Genomic DNA, 25,836 nt, shown 5'->3' with positions numbered 1-25,836 from the left:
TTCTTTTGATTTGTTGAATAAAGCAGCTATTTTTTGTTGCACCTGGGTCTAATTTTTGTGTATATATATATATATATATATATATATATATATATATATATATATATATAGTTCATTGGCCAACTTTAAACCTTTTGGATCTCATATTTCAAACATGAAAGGTATATTGTTTTAATAGATAAGGAATCTCCTTGTTCAAAAAACTGCTATACTGCTTACTACTGACTAGTCAGTAGTACACACATTCCTGAACTTTTTATCAGTGGTTCAGCAGTTTAATCATTTTGTCTTTCATCCATCTTTTGGCAGTCTATAATTCATAACAAATACTTAAAATTCTTCCATTCACCCCAAATTGTATCCAATAGTTATACTTCACACTGTTTCGTTTTGGAACCCTTCACCAGAACCAGCTTTACACTTTGTGAACCTCTGCCATATTGTATTATAGTGACTGTGCTCTTACCCAAGCAAAATTCATTGGAATCGATCATTTTGAGTCTTAAAGGTGGGGAGGACATTCTTCACTCTTCATAAAGTATTGATAAGGCCTGAGGCAGACTATGCAGTAGTTCGGGCCCTTTTACACAGTAATTTAAAACAGAAATTCCAAAATATGGGCAACAAATTGATCAAAGAGAATGGAGGACATCAGTAAAGAAGAAAAGCTGGCAAGGTGGAGATTATTTACAAAGAAGTGGTGACTGGTAAGTTGGAATATTTGATAAATGTTTATGAATCTATGAGACGCCCTCTTTACCAACATAACCTTATAGAAGATGGGAGAGTGTACCCTAAGATTTGAAGAAAGGAAGTTAGACCTTAAGGCTTGATAAGGATTTTATAGTCAGGCTGGCCATACATATATCTGCCTGAAATCTCTGCTTGGGACCAATGAACACTGTGGAAGTACTGTGGAACCTGTCTGGCAAGGAGTGTATCAACATGCCAATGTAATCATTGTCCAATGGAATTTTCAAACCTGCTGATAACCGAACGTTCATCACACACACACACCGGCCGACTCGGTCCAGAGGAGCTGAATCTGCAGCTTTTATTGACCTGTTAGCTTCACAACTTTGAAGTTATGGAGTTCTCTTCCAGAAGCAGTTCCAAAAAGGACCCAGGCTTTTTAACAAGCGAAAAAATAAATTTGGGGGTGTGGGAGGAGGCATTTTTCTTGCTTTCATCTGGAATCTGTCAACTAGAAGCAAAGCAGAAAATGCCTGTGCAAAAGTTTGGCAGGTGTGTTTAGTTGTTTCATCCTCAGCTACCATGTAGCTACAGAATATATCATACTAAGTTGAAAAATATAGGATAAAGGATAATTAAGTAATGAGCTAACTGTTTTTCAGTTATTGAGATCACTCAGTATTAATCAAAATAGTCAAACCATGAACAACAGATACTGATATAATACTAATACAAGTATAGGATTCATTAACTAGAAACCCGTTATCAAGAAAGATCTGAATTGTGGATAGGCCGCCTCCATTTTATCCAAATAATCAAAAATTTTAAAATAGATTTTTTTTCTCTGTATTAATAAAATAGTATCTTGTACTTGATACAAACTAATATATCATTAATCCTCAATGGAAGCAATATCTGCCTATTGGTTTTATTTAATGTTTACATTATTTTCTAGTAGACTTAAGGTATGAAGATTCAATTTACAGAATGATCCATTATCCGGAAAGCCCCAGGTCCCCAACATTCTGGATAACAGATCCCAAGCAATGGTACTTTCATTACTTCTGCCTACAAGAATTTTAAAATTCAAATTTAAGAGAATTTACCTTCTACCAACACAGCAACTTTGAAACCAGATGAATATTTTTCATACCTGTTTCTCAAAGACGAGTTAAAAGTAGGAAAGCTTGGGAATGGCCCTGGTGCTAACAATTTTGGCTGTCCCATCTAGTCGGAGATGTAGTTGTACTGTATGCTGGGGGTCAATGCCCTGTTGTTCAGAACATCAAGCTAGATCTAATCAGGGAAGCTTGTTCTTTCAGCCACTTGGGTTACGCCTGTCCCTGGTTATTGTCCTTATTTCTTTTTCATGCCCTGGTTTTCCCACAAGCTGTGTGAGCCACTTGATCAGGAAACACTGGGTTGTGTTATCGATGAATCAATAACATGTCTTGATTGGTTCTTTCCATTGCATTTTAGATCAGGCATTCTGGTGTAATTCTGGTGCCTGCTTATTTTAGCACACTGCCATACTTGATAAACCATTCTCTAAAATCCCAAACCAGATTTGTTTAAGGCTCTGTAAGTCTTTTTTCTCGCTTAGCTACGTGCTTTCACCAGGAAAGGGCTCTCTGCTAGACTGAGGTCAGGCCTGCAAAAGTAGATTTACTGCAAATACAACTACATGAACTTTCTGTCGGTGCAATTATGCTGAGAAGGACTGAGACAATAAAAATTAAGCACAGTCAGTGAAGCAAATCGAAGACCTCATTATTATGAAAACCGGGCCAGAGGTCCAGATATGCGGATGAATCAGCACTAAGCAGATTTCATGCTATAAACATTGCATCCAAAATCCAGAAATTAAATGTGCTGGTTTGGTCTGGTCTGAGCAACAATTGTAATGTTCCTAAGCAGAAAAAATGAAAATGACACATATATATATATATATCTACATATATATATATATATATATATATGTTTACATATACACACAGCCCACCCATGATAATACACTGATGTTACTGGAATTACTAGGGAGATATTGACTAGTGACTCTACAGATAAACTAGCATAGATGGCACTTATTTATCAGTCATTATTAGACTGGGGTGTCCTGGCCCACCACCTCAAGGCCCCCACCCCAGCCTTGAAGGCTTCCCACCGCTGTTGAAAACCTCTTGCCCCCATGCTGCACCCCACCACATATCTCTGCAAGTAAAAACTTGTTCCACAAACCAATCCCCCCCCCATCTCGAGCAGGCAGGGGGCCCGAAGCGGTGAGGTCCAATTAGTTTTCTCACGGTTTCCGACTGGTCCAATCACATCCTGCACTTGACCCAATCATACATTGTATAAACACTTACTGCGTCATTCACACTACCATAATAAATTCAGTTCTAATTTGAATGACTTACATAATAAAATAAATATGCCAGTCTCTAATGTCTGGGATTTTTACCTATTACCTTACCTCTTCTATATGACTGTAAAAGCTGCAGATATCTGCAAACATAATATGACATTTTCACAAAAGAAGTTAAAATGTTAAACCAGAAGCCAATTGCATAAGTAGATGGTACTTTAAAAAGGATCTATAAAAATAAAAGTAGCAGCAAATCCAGGGACTAGTCCGATTGCCATTTTGGAGTCAGGAAGGAATTTTTTCCCCCTCTGAGGCAAATTGGAGAGGCTTCAGGTGGGGTTTTTTGCCTTCCTGGCAGTTAGGCAGGTTAAAAAAAGTTAAAAGGTTGAACTTGATGGACGTGTGTCTTTTTTCAACCTAACTTACTATATTACTATGTTACCATGTTACAGGGAACAAAGAATCCACTCAGACCAGATTTTCAAGTGAACTCTTGCAGTTTAAAGACACTGGAGTAATGAACAGGCAGAAAAAACTCTCCTTTGAAACTGAACATCTTGTCTGACTATTGCCTTGAACAGATTTACCAGTTTACAATGTTTAATGGCTACCAATACCAATAGCCATTCCACTTACTGTACAGTAACGTTTACAGTAGGACTTCAAATGAGCTTAATGGCTTCCTTCTTGATTCTAAGGGGGCTATGTATCAAAGGATGAAAGTTCTTTATACCTCAAATGAACTTAAATAAACTCACAATTGGAATGATTTCTTATTTAAGGAAAAACTTGAATGGAAAAAACTCAATTCAGCGAAACCTGAAAACTCGAATCGCTCAAGTTTTCGGGCAAAACCCTGAGAAAAAACCCCGAACATCATGAAGGCTATTAACATCTTCAAATGGTTCAAGGGACCTCGACCATTGACTCCTACATGACCTCGACAGCTTTTAGATGGTGTATTTTTGGATTCAAGCTATTTCCACGGTCGGGGTATAATAAATCTCAAAAAAGTGCGAGCTTTTGTTTTTTTTTTTAAATCCGAAAATGTGAGTTTTGACCAAAAAAAACAAATTCGAATTTTCATGGAAAACACAACTTAAACCTTAATAAATAAGTACTATTTGGCTCTGCTATAGTAAGTGCTACAGTTTAAGTCTTGTGCCCTGCAGAACTTTATTTCTCCTAGACCATTCTAAGGCCCCCATACACGGGCAGATATAAGCAGCTGACATATTAAGTCGGCAGCTTATTTGGAAGTGTATGGGGTCCTCCGACGGGGTTCCAAGATAAATATCTGGCCGATTGATTGGGGCGGGTTTGAAAATCCTGTCGGATCGAGGATCGACTTGGTTCATTGATGCAGCCCTTGAACCGCCCGTCCATATTTTTCTCGTTGTGATCTGATCGTTGGGCCCAAGATCTGATCGGCCCAATATCGCCCACCTCAAGGTGGGCAACATCGGGGAGAGATCTGCTCATTTGGCATGTCTTTGATAGTAAAGGGTCAAATATAAGATTTCACATATAACATTCATGGGAATCTAGAGGTGGGATATGTTATAACACTTTTTTGCAGTTCATATAGACCTGCCGGTATAAGCATTAGGTTTATAAAGTTATTAACAGACACATCTATGTATTTTGTTTTATTTAAAAGGGAATAACCAAAGATAAAAATATTTGAGGTAAGATAATCTTTCAACCTGCTGCACTCTGCAGCGTTGGCGAAAAGCTCTTGTAACTAAATTGGTTGCAGAGGAAATCCAACCATTGTTTCTGCAGTTGCTGATGAACTACAAACCCCTGTGATGCTGTGGGGTTCAATCAGCAAGAGCAGGTGAATCACAGATTGGAATTTCCTGCAGGTCCATGAAGATACTGTTATTGTATCCAACATCTTATTTCTTGGATTCTTCATGCTGGGTTTTCGGATGGTACTTCTCTGTGAACTCTGCATGTTTCTGACGAAGTATGTCCTGTTGTTTCCTGAACCCATTCACCCTGGGAAAGAAAAATAATGTATCAGTGTATCAGGAGTGTCCCTATATGATAGGATCATTAGCTGTATCCTAATTTGTATCACTGGCACACTTTTTGGCACAGGGTAGTGGGTAGGTTTGTGCAAATACAGATATGGGACCTGTTATCCAGAATGTTATCCAGAATGCTCTGGACTATCTCCTGATAACAGATCTTTCTGTAACTTGGATCTTCATACCTTAAGTCTACTAAAAAAAACACTGAATCCCGATAGGATTCTTTTGCCTCCACTAAGAATTAGTTGTAGTTGGAATCAAGTACAAGGTTCTGTATTATTATTATTATTACAGAAAAGGAAATCATTTTTGGAAATTTGAATTATTTGATCAAAATGGAGTCTATGGGAGATGGCTTTCTATAATTAGGAGCTTTCTGCATAATGGGTTTCTGTATAACAGATCTCATGCCTGTATTGATTTACACCTGCATAAAGAAAACATAGTGGGGGTCATTTATCAACACTGGGCAAATTTGCCCATGGGCAATAACCCATGGCAACCAATCAAATTGCTGCATTTTTTGTTCTACTTGAAGCTGGCTTTAAAAAGCCAGCTTCGAGATAAATGAGCCCCAGTGCGTCCTCTACAATAACTTGTGTGCACACAGCTCAGAGGGAGCATTGCCTACCATGATAAATCCATGCAGTTTGGCCTACAAGGGCAGAGAGGCACTCTTATTTTTGCATGTGATTACCTTTGCTTGACACCTTAGATCAGTGGTCCCCAACCAGTAGCTCGCGAGCAACATGTTGCTCTCCAACCCCTTGGATGTTGCTCCCAGTGGCCTCAAAGCAGGAGCTTATTTTTGAATTCCAGGCTTGGAGGCAAGTTTTGGTTGAATAAAAACCAGGTATACAGCCAAACAGAGCCTCCTGTAGGCTGCCAGTTCACATAGGGGCTACCAAACAGCCAATCACAGCCCTTATTTGACATCCCCATGGACTTTCTCATGCTTGTGTTGCTCTCCAACTCTTTTTACATTTAAATGTGGCTCACGAGTAAAAAAGGTTGGGGACCCCTGCCTTAGATTGTATATTTCCATTAATGATTATTGTTCCTTCTTTTTCATATAGCATCAACATATTCTGCAGCACTTTACAGAGATTATACATCATCCCCTGCCCCAGGTAAGTTTTACAGTCTAGGGTCCCAATCACATTCACACACACTATGGTCAGTTTAATCAGGAGCAAATGAATCTCCCTGCATGTTTTTGGCATGTGGGAAGAAATAGAGTACCCAGACAGCACAGGGAGAACATCCAAACTCCTTGCAGATGGTGTCCTGGATGGAACTGAATTCTGTAGATGTGTATGGAGAATCTGACCCATATGCTTTTCTTTCATTAAAAGTAAAAAAAATCTCTAAACTTGTGAGCCATCTGTAAATATTTAGCCATGTGCAACTTGTTTCATATACACTTGTAAGAAGTCTAGTGAATCATATATATTCATCTTAAAATCCACATGGAGCGTAAATAAATACCAAGGCATGACCACTCATACCTCAATTAATCTTTCTTTTTGGACAGAGCTGTGGTGTCGGTGGAGTTGTAATCATTTTTAGGTATCTGGAGTCGGAGTCGACAAAAATACACCAGCTACGACTCCTGATAACTTTAAATACAAGTATTGAAAATAATCAAATCAGATTTAAAAACTTCTAGAAGGAGTATATGACAGAAGCAATTCTGTTTCTAAGAACAATACTTCTAAGAACAGCTATTCTACAGCTATATGGTAAATTCAATGAATTTATAAGTGGTTTTGTGTTTTCCATTGGTTTTTGCAGTATAACTTTGATTTTGGTTTAGAATTACCAAAGGATGCGGTTTCTATTTTTGAGCTTTGGCAGTGATAAAATGCCTTGTATGTTGTGCACTTAACTTCTTTCAATCAACCTGGAAAATGCATTAGTATATTAAAGGAACAGTAGCAACAAAAATAAAAAGCATTTTAAAGTCGTTAACAAAGTCATCAACAACACATAATATACTTTTAGCATGAACTGGTGTGTGTTTGCTTCAGAAAGACTACTATAGTTTATATAAACAAGCTGCTGTGCAGCCATGGGGGCAGCCATTCAAGTTGGAAAAAAAGGAGAAAAGGCACAGGTTACATAGCTCATACCAGATAAGCTCTGTCCAATACAGTGGTGTTTTATCTGTTATCTGTGACCTGTGCCCTTTTTCCAGCTTGAATGGCTGCCCCCATGGCTACACAGCAGCTTGTTTATATTAACTATAGTAGTCTTTCTGAAGCAAACACACCAGTTTAAGGATTTATTTACCGACTCCACAGCCCTGTTTTTGGATTGAGGCTTGTTAGCCATGCCAATATTCTGATTGTTTTAAGCCTTTTATTTCTGGCATCTTGGAAGACAAATACATATAACACTAGTTTAAGGCACAAAGAAAACATACATACTTTATAGAGATAGTTCACCCTAAAATGTACATTTACTATGATATAGAGAGTGATATTCTTAAAATGGCCATACACAGGGCCCCTCAGTGGGTCTCTGTATGGGGCCCACCAATGGGCCTGAGTGTCAATACCAGACATCAGTATTAGTAGATGGTGTGTCTCAGCCTATGATAAAGTGCCCATGGGCGCAAAACACGTTTGGCTGTTTCCTGAACTAACTGTGGTTACTTTTGTCTGTATATGGCCTTTTTTCCTTGAGAGTACCGTCCCAAGTTGCTGAACATGGTGATCTTTAGGAAATGAGGCCTTACTTCCAGTGGTGTAGCTATAGAGGTCATATACTCCATGTGGGAGCAGGGAGGCAATAAGCGGGGTTGGGGGTGACCCATGATGTAAGCAAAATAATGAGTGAATTGCGAATTTGCATTTGTTTTCGTGGGTGGACCCTGCTTACTTCATTCTGCAAACTCTTAAGTTCCCCTTAGGAAGTTCCACATGATGACAAATTGCTTGGGCTTGATGATGGAGCTGATCCTACTGGACTTTTAATTGATAAGTTGATTTTAATTCAACAATTGTAAATCTAATATGTGTATGTAATACATGTTCTATTGGGATTTTACACTATGGGAGCTGCCCCTTTTTTCATTGATTGATAATGTCTAACCTACTATCAGAGGAGGCTGCACCAACTACAGACATCCTGAATTGCTGTATCGATAGCTATCATAAGATATTTGGACAATGGACTTTTTTCATGATTAATAACTAGGGCAGCCACCCTTTGCTTCGCTATCATTACCAACAAGCTTTCCATTTGGAAACATGATTCTGCATTTGCATACAAAATACTTTTTCTAAGTTATGGCAACTATGAAAGGTTTCATCTCACCTGGCTCTTTCTTTGGCCTCATTATATATCTTTAGGATTCGCTGGTGTTGCTTCTCCATAAATTCATTATGGATTTCCCGTAAAGTTCTAGAATGAAGACAAAAAAACCATCACATTCTTTCACCATGTTTTGTATGCTTTATGTTGGTTGCTTTTATAACCACATGCTCTGTCCATTTCTGAATCAGTTTTTTCTGAATAGTTTGTCTTCCTACAGTGAGACAGTATATACTGCTTTAGTTAAGCGGCATTCCTTGATTTCAAGATAAGACAAAGCTAATGCAATATATTGTTGCAGTATTCTCTTCATTCTAAAAGCCTGATTAAACATAATATAACTCTTTTGCAAGGTAAAAGGAAGTCATGTGCTGGGTTCTCAAATATCCACCTGGAATAAACAATCACATTTGCATGCCGCTTATTTGTGCACTGGCCATGGAGTAGCTTCAATTTCCCTGTTTAGCTAGCAAAAATAAGAAATGCCATGGATTTTTCAGAATTAGAACAATACAGTAGGTGAAACCCGATTTATTGAGCTGATTTTGAGCACAGGGTATACTGGCCCTTCAATTGCACCGATTAATTACAATATTGTGAACAGAAACCATTTCTCAAAACTAGAGAGCTAAGAATGTTTACAGAGATACAAGCAACTGAAGCCACAGCTTTAGCAGCTGAAAAACAATCATCCCTTTGCATCTAGCCAAGGTTATCCTGAAGCAGACATTAGAGCCCAAGAGTGTATCAGATATCACAGAAGCTTTGTCTAGACACAGAGAGGGCTCCAGCAACAAAGGTTTCACCACTTTATACAGGGAATGTTAGCTATAGTTATCTGTATGTCTCCCCTTGAACCAGACCACAAATAACTGAGCAGTATGTTGCAGCTATGTATGGCGAGGAATTCCAGGTACCACACAGGAATTTTCTAAGCAGCTAAATAAATCCAAGGCTGCAATCAAAGGGGTACAGTTTCTGTAGGGCTTTAATCAATTGTTCAACATCAACTGTTTTCCTTTTTCTCTGCAGCAATATCTGGGTTATATTTCCCAGCCCCATGTTGGTTCTGGCTAGATCCCTTTCGCATGGCAGCAAGGGCCTCTCACACCCATCCACTCCCAAACAGTCAAGATCATATTTGGGTGGGTCCCAGTGATTCTTACAAAGCATCCTACACTTAGGGGCAGATTTATTTTATGGTGTAAAAAATTGCAGGATATTTCATCACACATCCCCAGGCTTCCACCAGAACTTATTTACAAAACTCTGAATCAGTGTAAAATAACAGCTGCATATCTATTGTTCAAATGGTGTAAAATAAAACACACCTTGATAAATTCGCCATTTATTTTACACAGATTTTTACACTGTTTTTTTTGGTGAAATCCGTTTTACACAGCATACTAAATGTGCCCCTAGGTTGCATGAGGCCCAAAGATTTCTGATGAATGCAGCTACAATTTATGTAAAACAGAAATCCCTGGCTTAGTTCCATGCAAATATACTCCAACTATGGTTGCCACCTTTTCTACAATTATTTACCGGCTGGTGTGGGGCGGGAACACAAAGGGGCTGGAACACAAAGGGGCGGGCTGTGATGTCAAAATGGGCAGGGCCGTGCCGCGGACACTTCAAGAAGCAAAAGAAAAGTTAAATTCCAGGGGATTGGAGGGAGGCCGAGGAGTCTTTTTAAGCGTATTACAAATTTATCAGCAGCTACATTGCCGGTAAATTTGTAAAACTTGCCCCGGCCTTGGCAGGTATTTTACCAGCTAGGCCGGTAAAATACCGGCCGGGTGGCAACCCTAACTCCAACTGCTCCTATATCTCTTTCTTCTATTTTTTTCCCCAAATCCTGACTTCATCATCTAATGTAGTAAAATTACAGATTTTGCTTCCCCACACTAGGACATAAATTCATACTACACACAAGGCTTATCAGCATTTCACTTGTGTAAAAATTAGGGATGCAGAGAATCCACTATTTTGGATTCGGCCGAACCCCCGAATCCTTCGCGAAAGATTAGGCCGAATACCGAAGCAAATCCTAATTTGCATATGCAAATTAGGGGTGGGAAGGGGGGAAATTTTTTATAACTTCGTTGTTTTGTGACAAAAGGTCATGCGATTTCCCTCCCTGCCCCTAATTTGCATATGCAAATTAGGATTCGGTTTGGCCGAGCAGAAGGATTTGACCGAATCCAAATCCTGCTGAAAACAGATTCGGTGCATCCCTAGTAAAAATGTAGCCTCTCCTGGATAGCTGCTCTAACTAAAGAATTACTGAAATAAATTTGCAGGGAGCAACTACACTGGTGACTGCAGTATATATTTCGGAGCGAAGGAGTTTCAGTGACATCCTAGCTATATGCTGTGTAACAAAGTAAGAAAACTCTACTTACTTAAAGCCCACATAATGCATTGTGAGACTTCCAGCCATTATCAGAACGCAGTACAAAACAAAACGCCCATTGCGGCCTTGCCGGCGCTGTGTAGGCTCTTCTCTCCTAACAGAGAACTGGGACCAGTAGCGAGCATTATCATCTGCGGCAGCACTGAGGGGATGGAAGCAAAGAAATGACAACAGCCGAATAACTGATAGAGATGTAAAACAGATTATTAGCCAGAACATGTTATTCTATGAGGACTAGCTACAAGCTACTTAGTAAGACATGAGAAGGAAAATAGATTTTGCTGCATGTACATTTAACAAAAATTTGTAACCTTTGATGTACTTTCCTGGAAGAGGACCACTTGACTTCTCACATAAGTTCAGTTTGTATTTGAACCATGTGTTCCTTTAAGACATGCTTGTGGCCTTTTATGAGAAAGATTACATTCCTCCCTCTGCCCTTATGATGTCTATCAATAAGAAGAGGAATTTCCTGATACTAAACACCAAGACGTTGGGAGGGGAGGACATAGAAAAATAAAGAAAAAAAATAGACCGTATAATGAGGGGGTTGGGGGGAAGAAGAAGTGGAAGGTAGAAAAGTATATTTAATATAAGAAAATTCAGAAAGATTAAAGAATTAGGACAAGATACGACAATTGAAAATGTATATTCTGTATATTGGTATATTAGGAAAGGTATACAGAGCTTAACAAGTTATGACTAGGGATGGGCAAATTTTTTTGCCTTGTTTCGCCGAAAAAATTATGCCCATAGACTTGTATGGCGTTCTGCGTCAAAATAAAAAGACGTGCGTCAAAACATTTCACCGTGCGACAAAAATTTTTTGACGGCCATAGACTTTAATGGGCGTCGGCGAATTTTTGCCGAAACGAAACAGGTCAAATTCGCCCATCCCTAGTTATGACCTTTATTTTATTACCTGGATGAGGTTTGACTGTAATAAGAACTCCGAGCCCCATAGGTCAAACGGTCCCTCTGTACAGCATCCAACAGTCGATCATATTCCCTGCGGGACGTGTCCCTGCTAAGTATCTTGTAGGCCTCACTCAGGCGTACAAATTGAGAGTGCAGGAGAGGATTTGTTGGGTCACTGTCAGGGTGCAACTTAGAGAATAACAGTTAATGTTAGGGCAAGGAAATTAAAGGAAGCATCTTTTAGTATCTTAACCTAATCTAAGCACCTTTGCATTTGGTCATTATTATTTATTTTGTATGCTTTTGCGTTACAGGTATGGGATCTGTTATGGGACCTGGGCAATGGCTCTTTCTGTTATATGGCATACTAACAGTTAATTTTAATGTGAATAACCTCTTTAAAGGAGAAGGAAAAGCATCCTGCACTTGGGTTGCCAAATGTTAGGCACCCCCAAGTGATTGTATTTACTTACCTGAAACCCCAGGATTATACCAGTGAGCACCACAGAGCGATCCTCTTCCGTCTTACTCTTTCTTTGTGCAGCTGCGCATGCACAGTAGAACGAAAAGCCGAACTTAAACTAAAAAGTTGGCTGTTTTGTTCAACTGCGCATGCGTTTGCCACAGGAAATTTGAAGCAAGAAGAAGCCGGAAATTGGAATCTGTGGGTTCTGGCAAATGCCAGAGGGGCTGCTATAAGGTCCCATAAAAAGTCAGTATTGAGTGGGCTGTTTGGGTCTCTATGTGGGCTGATTGGGCCTCTATGTATCTGAAATGCCAGGGCCTATTTTAATTCTCAGTCTGGACCTGTGCCCACTGGTATTATCCCGGGCCGGTGCAGTTTTCTGCTGATAGGAGCACTGGCCCGGGGTTTCAGGTAAGTCAATACTAAGGATGTTCCTAATCCAGGATTCAGTTTGGAAATTGGGCCAGAATTCTGCCTTTTTCAGCAGGATTCGGATTTGGCCGAATCCTTCTGCCCGGCCGAACCCGATTCCTAATTTGCATATGTAAATTAGGGGTAGGGTAGGAAAACGCGTGCCTAACATTTGGCATCCCCATGTGCAGGGTGCCTTTCCTTCTCCTTTAATGCACAAGACTGTACAACACAAGTGGAATATAGACGTTGGAGTGTTTGACAGAGGCAGAATGCAATCAATTTAATTGAACTGAATTTACTTCCTGCCTTGTTTTCTGCCTGAAACACGCAGGTGGGTTAACAGTAAACATCCTATGGCTTCTCCCAATAGGAAACATATTGTTTAAATGTATGTTACCCACAGGAAGGTATGAAGGAGCCAAGAGCACAACAAAGCATCAGCACCGCCCCCAATCTGATCACATCTCTTAACCATGGGAGATGCAGGCACGTTTGACTACAAACACAACAGTCCTTCTGCCTTACAGATGTTACAAAATACAGAGAAGCCGCAATTAAAGCTTTGCCTACAAGGCATTTTAGAACAGTAGTGATCAAACACAGGATCCCCATAGGTGGCTTTCTAATGACAGACAGTGGGAAATGACGTGGGTAGACTGGGACCTGGACTTGTTTGCTGAAACAGAAATGCTGTGTTTCACTCAGAATTTATGGGCTAAACATGCGAGTGATTCTACAGAGCTCTGCCCAGTATAATCAATATGTACATATAATACACAAAAGCTATGAATATCTTGTAAATTATATCCTTATAAGCAGTGAGTTCTGATGTCATCAGTTATAAACGGTGAGTTCTGATGTCATTTCTGTCACGACTCACTGAAACTTGTGTATTTTAATAAATAAAGTACCCCCATTTGCAAAATATGAGGATATTAGAAGTTACCTCGGAGTTCCATGACCTGTATAAAAACACTCGCCCTTCAGCCTCGTGTTTTTATATGGTCATGAAACTCCTCGGTAACTTATAATATCCTTATATTTTACAAGAGGGGCTACTTTAGTCACTATTTATTTGTCTGGTAATGTTTGCTCCACTGCTGATGTGCTAATAGTGGTTTCGAGCAAGTAAGTTGAATGCATCATTACAAAAGCAATATGCAGGTTTACAAACGTATGCCCGTTGTTTTTGAAGGAACAAATATAAATGGCCGAGTTACTCCCAGAAGCCTTCAGTGACACCACCCCCCTTCGCACACACATACACTCTTGTAGCTAACTGTTATTCCCAAAACTACTCACAAGATACATTTAAAGGAGAACTAAACCCTAAGTGAATATGGCTAAAAATGCCATATTTTATATACTGAACTTTTTGCATCAGCCTAAAGTTTCAGCTTGTCAATAGCAGCAATGATCCAGGACTTCAAACTTGTCCCAGGGGGGTCACCATCTTGGAAAGTGTCTGCGACACTCACATGCTCAGTGGGCTCTAAGCAGCTGTTAAGAAGCTAAGCTTAGGGGTCATTGCAAATTATCCAGCAGAAAATGAGGTTGGCCTGTAATATAAGCTGATGCTACAGGGCTGACTATTAAATTCTGATACTAATTGCACTGGTTTCTGTGCTGCCATGTAGTAATTATCTGTATTAATTAGTAATCGGCCTTATATTGTGACATTTATATTCTATGTGTACTGTATATTGTGAGTGGGTCCCTAAGCTCAGTAAGTGTCAGCAGCACAGAGCATGTGCAGTGAATCACCAGAAAAGAAGATGGGGAGCTACTGGGGACAGCTTCAGAGACACAGATCCAGTGCCGGGCCAAGTCAACTCAAGGCAACACATCGCCCCCTCCTGATGCACACGCACACATAGGCGTGAGTGCACGCGCGTGGACAATCGCACAGGCCGAACCCTCGTGCGTGCGCATGCACAGAAAAGTGCATGGGTCCAAAAGCAGGGATTGCTGCAGCAGATAGGGAAACAAGGGTCTGAACTAGGGGGAAGGCAGCAGTAGAGGTACAGTGCCTGGCACCCCTCCACTTTTGTACCTGCCTCTTCTGCCTTCCCCTAGTTCCGGCCCTGCACAGATCTTCCCTGCTAAAGGACTGTGGTTGCCTTGGGCTGGTACAGAAGTCCAAAACATAATGTAAAGATTTTCTACTCTACTTCTTTAGTCAAGCTTTAGTTCTCCTTTAAAGGAAAAAAGTTTAACAAAGTAGTAGCCTTTAAATGGTGCACACTGTGTTTTGGGCTTGTGTACCAGTCCAAGGCAACCTCAGTCTTTTAGCAGGGAAGATCTGTGCCTCAGAAAATACTCCGATAGCTCCCCATCTTCTTTTCTGCTGATTCCCATAACATGCTGTGGACTTACTTAGGGACCAACAATATACGATATACATAGAATATGAAAGTCATGATATAAGACTGATAAGTCATTAATTCAGGTTCACATTACATGGCAGCTCCAAAACCAGTGCAATTTGCATCAGAAATGCCAACCCTCATTTTCTGCTTAAAGGGCAAGTCAACCCCAAAATAAAAATGTGCCTAATGAAAGAAAACCTAATTCTAAGCAACTTTCCAATATATATTTGTTAAAAAAAACAGTGCTTTTACAGTTATTTGTAAAAACAATTGCTACTGAAAGCAGCACTTGCTTAACTCCTGGTTGTTAGTTTTGTAAGTCTAAAGGAGGCCATGGATTTATTTTGTTCGTTATCATAGGACCTAAAATGATTGTTTAAATGCATGAAATGTCCATCAACAAAAACGACCATTTCAATCGATATTGTCTAGATGAATCTAGAAAACTGTGGGTAGCTGCCTGCTTGACCACGCAAACAATTGGACAATGGAAAAATTTTGACTGTGATCGATGATAATTTTAAAAGCTGACCGATTTTCTGATCATTATCGGACGAAAATACTTAGATGCACGATGGTATGGTGCCCACTATCCTTAAGATAATTTGACGGATCGCACGAAAATTGGTCTAAAAATCTGAACGTCAATGGCTAACTTTAGTTCCCCAGCAAAGACAGGTCTGTTAATCAGCTGCCTTGTCTTAAATTGAATCAACAGACCGAGCCATCAATGCAGAGAATATATAGGGACAGGTATACACTGCTTTTAATAACATAACATATACAAATAAATTAAAAACAATAGAAAATATTCCAATGTATGTATATTGCAAAGTTGCTTAGATTTATGTTTTCTTTTAGTAGCCAAAAATATTTTTTGGGTACAAACAACCTCAAAACTTAGATTCCCATCAGCTGCCCAGAGCACACTGAGCATGTGCAGTGTCTCTGACCGACATGGTGAACACCTGCGCTGCTGCGCAACATTGTAAGCCTGGATCATTACTGTTATAGAGGAGCTCAACCTGGTGCATTAAAGGAGAAGGAAAGCTACGGAGGCATTTTATTGCCAATAGATTAGCTGCAATAGTGCAAGCTAGAATGCGATATTTATTCTGTAGAATGTTTTATCATACCTGAGTAAAAAGCTCTAGAAACTCTCTGTTTGTTTAGGATAGGAGCTGCAGTATTAATGTGGTGTGATATCACTTCCTGCCTGAGTCTCTCCCTGCTCTGGGCTCAGATTACAGTAGAGAAGGGAGGGGGGGGAAGAGGAGCAAACGGAGCATGCTCTTGCCCAGGGCAATGAGGTTTAAGCTGAAGGCAGGAAGTCTGATACAGAAGCCCATGTGTACACAATAGAAGGAAAGAAATGCTGTGTTTCTTTTTGACAGGGGACTCAGAGCAACATTACGTTGGGGGTTTACTGGTATATTTAGATGGACCTTTCTGATAAGGCTTACTTAGTTTTAACCTTTCCTTCTCCTTTAAGCTCAGTATATAAAACATTTCTAGATGTATTGATTTCCAGGGTTTGGTTCTCCTTTAAAAAATCTGATCTCTGAAGGAAAGGATTTTAACACCCAGCCTTGTTCATAAACAGCCAAAATCAATAAAAATGTGTATCAGAGCATTACCTTCTTTGACATTGTGAAAAAAGCATTCTTAATTTCCTCACTCGTAGCCTTTCTTTCAACGCCCAACAGCTGGTAATGATCCCGGGAGTCGAACCTGAAAACCAGACAAATAAATACATCCTATTTTTATTTCTTTGTGGGATAAAATTATGAACAGATAATCATTTTGAGTGTGTGTCTGAAAACAATGTGTAGTGTTTAACAAAGCAGAAGACAAAAATAAACTTACATTTTGAACAAGTAGTCATAATAATAATAATTGTGTGCTGCGCCTGTATCCGTTCCTAAAACTCAGCAGTCCTGACCCATTTTATGACTGAAATTCTAGCTATCTTAGCACTTGAGCTATTTATCACTGCCTAGTACAGTTTAGCCCAGGGCAAATGCAGCCATTTTTGCACTTAGCTCACAAGAGAATCTGTAGACGTGCTTTGCAGTGCCCACCTGTGGCTGCATTCAGATAGCTGAGTTTCAACTGGCTTGGGAAGGTCAGTTCTCAAACAACACTTGCTTGGCTCTTAGGGAACACTGATTGCTAATAGTCTATAACTGTCTATAGCCAGAGCTGGATGTTACCGCACCCAACAGCTGTCACTGGACAATCTAAAATAATCTAAAGGCCTGATTTAAGAACTATTGAACATTAGATTCAGCCATATTGTTGTCAGAAAACTCAAGTTGTATTGGTTGATTTTGCTTTGTGCAGGACTTTTTCTCCCATGATCAGACTTTTACAAACAGTCTCCGATCAGTCTTTTTAAAATAATAAAAAATCTTGCCACCTAGAACCTGGCAAACTTGTTTTAAAACCCCGATTGTAAGGCCTCCTGTGGCATAATACTTTCCCACCAAACCTCAACCTAACTACCTGCCTGCTAGGACAAGCGGACTCCCAGGTACCCAGAACCGCAACTAGAGAACACTCCTATTCAATGCGGAAAAAAACGGTGGCCCTACATTGGATGGGTCCCTTCCTACCATCAATCTCAGGATGGATTAAGTCGATAAACTCCTAGCTAAAACTATACAAATTAACTTATTTAGCCATAGGCTGTCTGCACAAATTTGAGAAAATATTAAATCCTTGGCTTGAATCTCCAGCATCTACTACTAACTGACAAGTCTCCCTGCATGCACATTAGCACATTTTAATCTGCCTTCATCTTCTTAATATTCCTGCTGTTTCTAATAACATGTTCACCTTTAAATGAACTTTACGTAAGATATAGAGAGTGATATTCTGAGACTATTTGCAATTTCAAATTATTTTTATTATTTGTGAGTTGTTTAGCTTTTATTCAGCAGCTCTCCAGCAGTCAAGTTACCACGGTTCAAATTACCCTAGCAACCATTCATTGATTTGAATAAGAGACTGGAATATGAATAGGAGAAGATGAATAAAAACATGAGTAATACAAAGTAGCAGTAACAATAGATTAGTAGCTTTACAGAACATTCATTTTTAGATGGGATCAGTGACCCCCATTAGAAAGCTGGAAAGTGTCAGAAGGCCAACTGGAAAGTTGCGGAGAATAAGCCATGCTATAACATACTAAAAGTCAACTTTAAGGTGAACCACCCCTTAAAAGCTAAATAATTACATATAATTAAAAAAAAAACAATTGTGGAGGGAAATTAATTGATGGCAGAAAATTCAAGGAAGGCTTGTGTTTTCTGATATTGATATAGGCAACATCAAGTGTTCCATAGCTCTTAAATCAGCCACTAAATGTTACAGTATTTAGAAGACCCTAGTAAAACACAGTATGTGTTTTATGATTAATAAGAGAAGTGATATTTACCAAAACGTATATTGGTAAGAAGACATGCTTCAGCTAGCTAGATGGGTGATATGCAGGTAAGGGAATATTCTGGCCACCTTGAGTAGCTCTGGTATTACATTTACTGGAGTGTTTACAGCCCGTAATTACTTACACAAGAAGAACTAAACTACAGTAATTTTATGAGGAATAAAGCTAGAACACAAATAAGCACCATGTTCTTCCTGAAAGGGGGTCCAATTATTTCCAGGTCATTATCTGCAGGTAAACAGCCTCTTGATGATACTGATTCTATTGTTAGTGTGTGTTTGTGTCTTTTATAGGAGTCTTGGAATGTAAGCTCCGATGGTGCAGGGACTGATGTGAATAGTTTAAAGGGGTTGTTCACCTTTAAATTTACTTTTAGCATGATGTAGAGAAGGGGTCCCCAACCTTTTTTTTACCTGTGAGCCACATTCAAATGTAAAAAACAGTTGAGGAGCAACACAATCATGAAATAGTCCCTTAGGGTGCCAAATAAGGACTGTGATTGGCTATTTGGTAGCCCCTATGTGGACTGGCAGTCTACAGGAGACTCTACTTGGCACTATACTTAGTTTTTATGCAATTAAAACTTGCCTCCTAGCCTGTAATTCAAAAATAAGCCCCTGCTTTGAGGACAATGAGAGTAACATCCAAGGGGTTGAAGTGCAACATGCAAAAATGGAGTTTTGTTCAAACGATCTCCACCCGTATTGATGCTCACTCTCCTATTAAGGCCACACCAGCCAGGCCAAACTTATACTCATGCAATAGTGTAGGATAGGAAGGAGCTGACGATCCGCAAACTTTGCTGCAAAATTCCTTTATTACCACAACATGTTTTGGATCCTTTTTCAAGTGAAAAATACAATGGCAAAAAGACCAACTTTTAACACTACACCCACATTGTTACTCCTCCCTCTGTGACATCACATATTATTCAATCAGTCCATAATCATTTCTGTTAATCCATGGTAAAAGTGCAGTTCCCATCCTCAACCTAAAATCGTGTTTGTCCACCAGAGGAAATGTGCACTTTGTAACACACTGCAACATTAAAACAATGTAACCATTAAAATTTAACCTTAATAAATAAATGCAACAATTGTTACAATAAGTAAAACTGATACAACTTCCTGTTAACTCATAACAAATTACTTGAATAATAGGCACTACTCTTTTAAGAGTCTACCTACCATATGTATCCAAAACTGTGTCACTATTTTAGAAGCACTTTAGTTTAAACTGTCTATTAGACATTGTTAATTATTTCTTCATAAATTACTTTTTTAAGATACAAGCAAGTAGATTTAGAATCGATAAATAAATATTTCTTACCGTACCTACACATAAATATATATGGGGGTCGGGATCAAAGAAGTCTAGAAAAAGAAAATCCATAATTCAAGTTAATACAATTCATAGGAAGCATTTTACACTCCACGCTTCATTTAACCCTTTAGGGGCCAGTGCATTTAACCTCAAGATCCAATTAGCTTCTCTTTGGAGCATATTTTGTTTGAAATGACCCCCTCTATTCAATGGTTTTACTATTTCTAAAACAACCCATTTCAGTTGTCCATGTGTATGTTTAGCCGAGTTAAAATGACGAGCCACCACAGTATCAGTCTGTGTATAATATTTAAAGTTACGTATATCATTTTTATGTTCCTTTATTCTAGTTTTGATGTTTCTTATCGTTTGGCCTACATATACTAACCCCCATGGGCATTTCAACATATAGATAACCCCTTTAGAATCACAGGTCGCATAGTCATTGAGTTTAATCTTTGTGCCTTGTGTCAGGTGATCAATATTATCACCTTTTATGATTGATGCACAGCAAATACAGTTTAAACACGGGAATGTACCTTTCTTGGGTGTCCCTAGAAATCTCTGTTTATTTTTATTTTCATTTACTGGAGCTGGTGGACATAAAACATCCCAAATACTTTTACCTTTTTTAAACAAAATAAAATAGGTTCTGCAAACAATTTCCCAAACTGACTATCACCTTGTAAAATAGTCCAATATTTTCTTAGCACTTTCTCTATTTCTTTGTTATGTTTGACATATTTGGAAATAAAGGGAATCCGATTATTAGTATTCTTTACCTTTCTGTTTTTATTTGTGGCTAACAGATTCTCTCTTTTTATAGTGGCCACCTCACTCATCGTATGTGCCAATTTTATTGGAGAATAACCCCTTTCCACAAATCGATTAAAGACAATCTGACTAGATTTCTCATAGTCAGTGTCTAGAGTGGTAATGCGTTTGGTACGTAAAAATTGTCCTTTAGGGATTGCTCTGATCGTATTTGGACTATGGAAACTCTGGGCATGTAGTAGACTATTTCTCTCTGTTTCTTTCCTATACAGGTTCGTAATAATTTTCCCTTTATCAATGGCCAAATTCACATCTAGAAAATTTAGTTCCTTTTCTGACATCTCTACAGTAAATTTAACTGTTTTATGACTCAGATTAGCTTCCTGTATCATTTCTAACAACATGTCTTGGGTACCATTCCATAGCAGTAGAATATCATCCACATATCTCAAATAAAGAACAATATGTTCACAATATCTATGTTTCAAACAGTTCACATTCCAATTTGTGGACAAAAATGTTCGCAAAAGATGGAGCGACTGATGCCCCCATTGAGGTCCCCTGTTTCTGCCAAAAAAACTCAGATTCGAACATAAAATAATTTTTCTGTAATGCTACTGTTAGACAGTCTATTAAAAAATACAATAATTGGTGTTCTATATTTGTATCCAAAAGGGCCTCTTCTACACACTTAATCCCCTCTTCCTGAGGTATAGAAGTGTAGAGACTTTGTATATCTATACTTTATAGTATTATATTATTAGGGAGAGTCGGCAGGGCTGCTAGTTTATTTAATAGGTCTTTAGTATCAATCAAACAATTGGTAATATTAGTCACTATCGGTTGGAGGAAAGAATCAACAAATTGATCCCGACTCCCATATATATTTATGTGTAGGTACGGTAAGAAATATTTATTTATCGATCCTAAATGTACTTGCTTAAGTCTTAAAAAAGTAATTTATGAAGAAATAATTAACACTGTCTAATAGACAGTTTAAACCAAAGTGCTTCTAAAATAGTGACACAGTTTTGGATACATATGGTAGGTAGACTCTTAAAAGAGTAGTGCCTATTTTTCAAGTAATTTGTTATGAGTTAACAGGAAGTTGTATCAGTTTTACTTATTGTAAAAATTGTTGCATTTATTTATTAAGGTTAAATTTTAATGGTTACATTGTTTTAATGTTGCAGTGTGTTACAAAGTGCACATTTCCTCTGGTGGACAAACACGATTTTAGGTTGAGGATGGGAACAGCACTTTTACCATGGATTAACAGAAATGATTATGGACTGATTGAATAATATGTGATGTCACAGAGGGAGGAGTAACAATGTGGGTGTAGTGTTAAAAGTTGGTCTTTTTGCCATTGTATTTTTCACTTGAAAAAGGATCCATGATGATCAGAAACATGTTGTAGTAATAAAGGAATTTTGTTGAAGCGCAACATGTTGCTCACAAGCTAATGGTTGGGGATCACTGATGTAGAGAGTGTTATTCTGACACAGTTTGCAATTGGTTTTCATTTTTTATTATTTGTGTTTTTGGGGTTATTTAGTTTTTTATTCAGCAGTTCTCCAGTCTCGAGCAATTTCATCAATCCGGCTGCCAGGAGAGGACCTGAGTAGAAAGATGAGTAAGTAGTAATAGAAAGATGAGAAAGTAGCAATAACAATAAATTTGTTGCTATGCAGAGCTTTTGATTTTAGATGGGGTCAGTGACCCCCATTTGAAAGCTTGAAAGAGTCAGAAAAAGAAGGGGAATCATTCAAAAACTATAAAAAATAAATAATGAAGACCAATTAAAAAGTTACTTAGCCATTCTATAACATACAAAAAGTAAACTTAAAGGTGTATCACCCCCTTCCAAGCAGTGTAGAGTTTTTTGGAGCTTTATAAATAAAAGGATATAGGTAATAGATATAGGTAACAGATAATAACAGTTAAAAACAGAAAGAAAGCAAAGTGGCTAATAAGGTACAGAGGCATGTACTTTAATTCTAACAGTACAGTGAGTAAAGCTAGCCATATGTTGGATATTGTTATACAGTATCCAGCAGATCAGCCCATGGGCTGTAATGGACAGATACCATACGAGGGGCCATATCTAGTATGTCCAGCTTTCTATTAACCACAATGACTGGAACATCAGGAAGGGAATAGGAGCTTCCTCATCTGCCAGTGCATCAGATAAGAATTGCCAAGCAGATAAGAATTTCAAACCTGCGTAATACACAGATGTCATTCTGAATCGTCAGGCCACCATACTCACAATGGAAATCCTATGTATAATTTTATCGGTACATGAAAATCAAATATCAACAAACTTTGAACATTTATTTCTACATGAATAAACAGATAACATAATTATGCTCCAGTACAAAACTCAATTTAAACAAAGATGGTTAAAAAAATGGAATGTTCTTACCTGCTTTGCGTCCCAGCATAGCGCTGAGCACTTACTGTGCAGAGCCTTGTCCCTCCCTTGCAAATACGCCTGCTTAGCATCATCGATATGGCATGTTATACACCTACAAGGGAAGAAAATGTAGGATTGGTCAGTTGTAATTCTCAGTTAAACAGGCAGGTAATAGGTAAATAGGTCAACTGGACTAGAATGTAATAGAACTAATTCAACTAGGGCAGCCCTGCTATGTAAACCATAGCACTATGATAAGCTGTGACACTCTTATGAGCTTTCCTCATAATACTCCCTATATCGATATGCAATTCTGGAACAAACAAAACACAAACAAGTATAGAAATGCCTGTAGGTACACAGTTTTACCAATTCAGGAATGTGTTCCAAATTCATATAACTTCTTACAGCTTAAATACAAGCTGGCTTGTGAATTTGGACATCATAGCAGTCTATCCACCTTACTGGCCACGAGCCAACCATCAAAATGATAGCCCATGGAAACCAATTATTATTATTTTTAATATCAATAAAGACAGGCCCATAGACAAATCTCTAAAGCAATGGGAAGCAACATTGGGAGACCTCCAAAAACTTTCACTGGTCTGTTTCATACAGTGATCTCAAGTGAATTCCAGTGCTTCCAATTTCTATCCACCCAGTGGCAATTCATGGCTTTATGAATGACGTTACTCATAGAGGCCAATTAACAGTCTCATTTTTGTTTTAGAAGCTTTTGGAACCATGAATAAACTAATGTTCTGTACAACCACGAATGCCATGTTATTTAATAAAATATCTGAATATAAAAAGCACGAAGGAAAAGAAAAACTCTGAATGATGCGCTAAAAAAAATTCAATAGGATAAGTGTAGCCCTCATTGGCTTCTATAGGACCTCAACTGCTTTTACTTGTCAAAGTTTTGTATAAAGCTGGCCATACATGAAGAGATCCGCTCGTCTGGCGACATCACCAAACGAGCAGCTCTTTCCCCGATATACACACCAACGGTAGGGCTATATCGGGGTAATCCGAACATATCCGGATTACAACAAGGAGCAATGGGCTTCCGTCAAGTCGGTCGGTCGGTGGAAAAATGACACCTTCCTGATTGATATCGTGGCCAGATATCGATCAGGAAGACCCGTCGGAAGCCACCATAAATAGGCTGATAAATTGCCGAATTGGTCTAAAGGACCGCTTTCGGCAGCTTTATCTGCCCGTGTATGGCCACCTTTAAAGTTTTTCATGGTTTTTATACATCATAAATGTCGAACTTTTAGGAAAAGAAAAAAAAAAACACAGATTGTTAGAGAAAAAATTTGATTCCTGACAAAAATAGAAATTCGAATGTGAGTAAATAGGCCCCATAGAGTCCTTCTTTCATTCCTGAATCACTGAACCTCTCAGCATCATACAAACAATTTAGACTATATATATGTGGGTGAAGGAGGGTTCGTCGTTATCTGAATTATTAATGCACTACAATGCAAAAAAACGAATAGCACTGTATAAGAAGTAACTTAATAGTTTACATTGCAGTAACACAACTTTTTGTTAAAGGAATCCCTGATGAGTTAAATGCATACCATAACATATACAGTTGTTCCTCTATAAATACTGTATATTTTTTTGGCAGGCATTCCTATAACTGAAAAATTATATATTGCTTTCCTGCCAAGACACACAAATTTTAATGCTTACAAAAAGGAAAGACACAGATGACAACAGGACATTTGATTACATTATTTCTGGCGCTGAAATAAGTCATTCTTAATGCAAACTTTTAAATCCACCGCTTATGTTAACTGGGTGTCCACTTATTACAGCTAAGCGTCTGTAATTTTGTCTGTCATTTTATGGCCTAAATAAACTAAATTTAAAATAAATGAGCTGACACTGTACAATGCTGTGTATCAAGCCACATTATATTTAATGGTTACTTTATATTTATTTATGATGAGGGAAATTCCATGTCATATTGAACTAATTTATGTTAGTCTGCAGAAGTATCAAGGATCTTATGAGACATGTATATTTCACATATATTTAATCACCTTACCGATAGTTCCATATAATATAAAATGTAGAATTTGTGGTTTTACCTCGTGACTGATTAAAAAATTATGACACAAGCCAAATTTCGAGTTGCTATAGGAAACTCTCTGGATACCAGGACACAGCAGTTAAAAAAAAGAAAGAAGAGAACAGTTTAACCAGAACATTTGGGAGTCCAACCCATACCCAATTCATGATGGCATCGATGTATTCATAGTCAATTGCTGATATTGGGGTGAATGCTCAAACCCAGTTTATGCTCTCATGGGATGTGTCATACCACTATGAAAACTGTACACTTGACTTGATAAGGCTGGTGGATTGACAGACTTGAGTTCATAGTGTGAATACCAATGATTAAGTAGGCAGAAGCACACAAAAAAAATCGGGTTAGAGGGCTCTGGAGTGCTGGTTTCTCTTAGGGATGCACCGAATCCAGGATTCGGTTAATAATTCTGCTTTTTCAGCAGGATTCTGATTTGGCCGAATCCTCGTGCCAGGCCAAACAGAATCAGAATCCTAATTATGCAAATCAGGGACAGGAAGGGAGATCGTGTAACTTTTTGTCACAGAAAAAAGTAATAATGTTTTTACATTTGTTCCCTTCCTGTCCCTAATATGCAAATTAGGATTCATTCTGTATTTGGCCAAATCTTTCATGAAGGATTCAGGGATTCAGTCAAATCCCAAATAGTGGATTTGGGGCACCCTTAGTTTCTCTACATAGCGATATCACTCTACTCTTGCAACAGGTCTTCATTCATGCACTCCGACACCATATTGGCTTAAGTGCAAGACGGTGCAGTAATCCATTCA

General features: G+C 38.5%; 1 protein-coding gene across 1 annotated transcript; it reads right to left on the bottom strand.

The window, feature by feature from the left end:
* Positions 1 to 4,672: 4,672 nt before the first annotated feature.
* On the bottom strand, positions 4,673 to 23,076 carry dnajc4.L (DnaJ heat shock protein family (Hsp40) member C4 L homeolog; the record flags this gene model as incomplete). The annotated part of the gene is given in 6 exon segments (NM_001086367.1): positions 4,673 to 5,062; positions 8,419 to 8,505; positions 10,821 to 10,973; positions 11,754 to 11,938; positions 16,636 to 16,729; positions 22,972 to 23,076. Coding segments are annotated over 6 exon segments (702 nt in total). The 3' UTR covers positions 4,673 to 4,959.
* Positions 23,077 to 25,836: the final 2,760 nt, after the last annotated feature.

This window comes from Xenopus laevis, chromosome 4L, assembly GCF_017654675.1.
Source record: "Xenopus laevis strain J_2021 chromosome 4L, Xenopus_laevis_v10.1, whole genome shotgun sequence".
NCBI classification, from domain to species: Eukaryota; Metazoa; Chordata; class Amphibia; order Anura; family Pipidae; genus Xenopus; species Xenopus laevis.
This window is presented reverse-complemented; position numbering and strand designations above follow the sequence as displayed.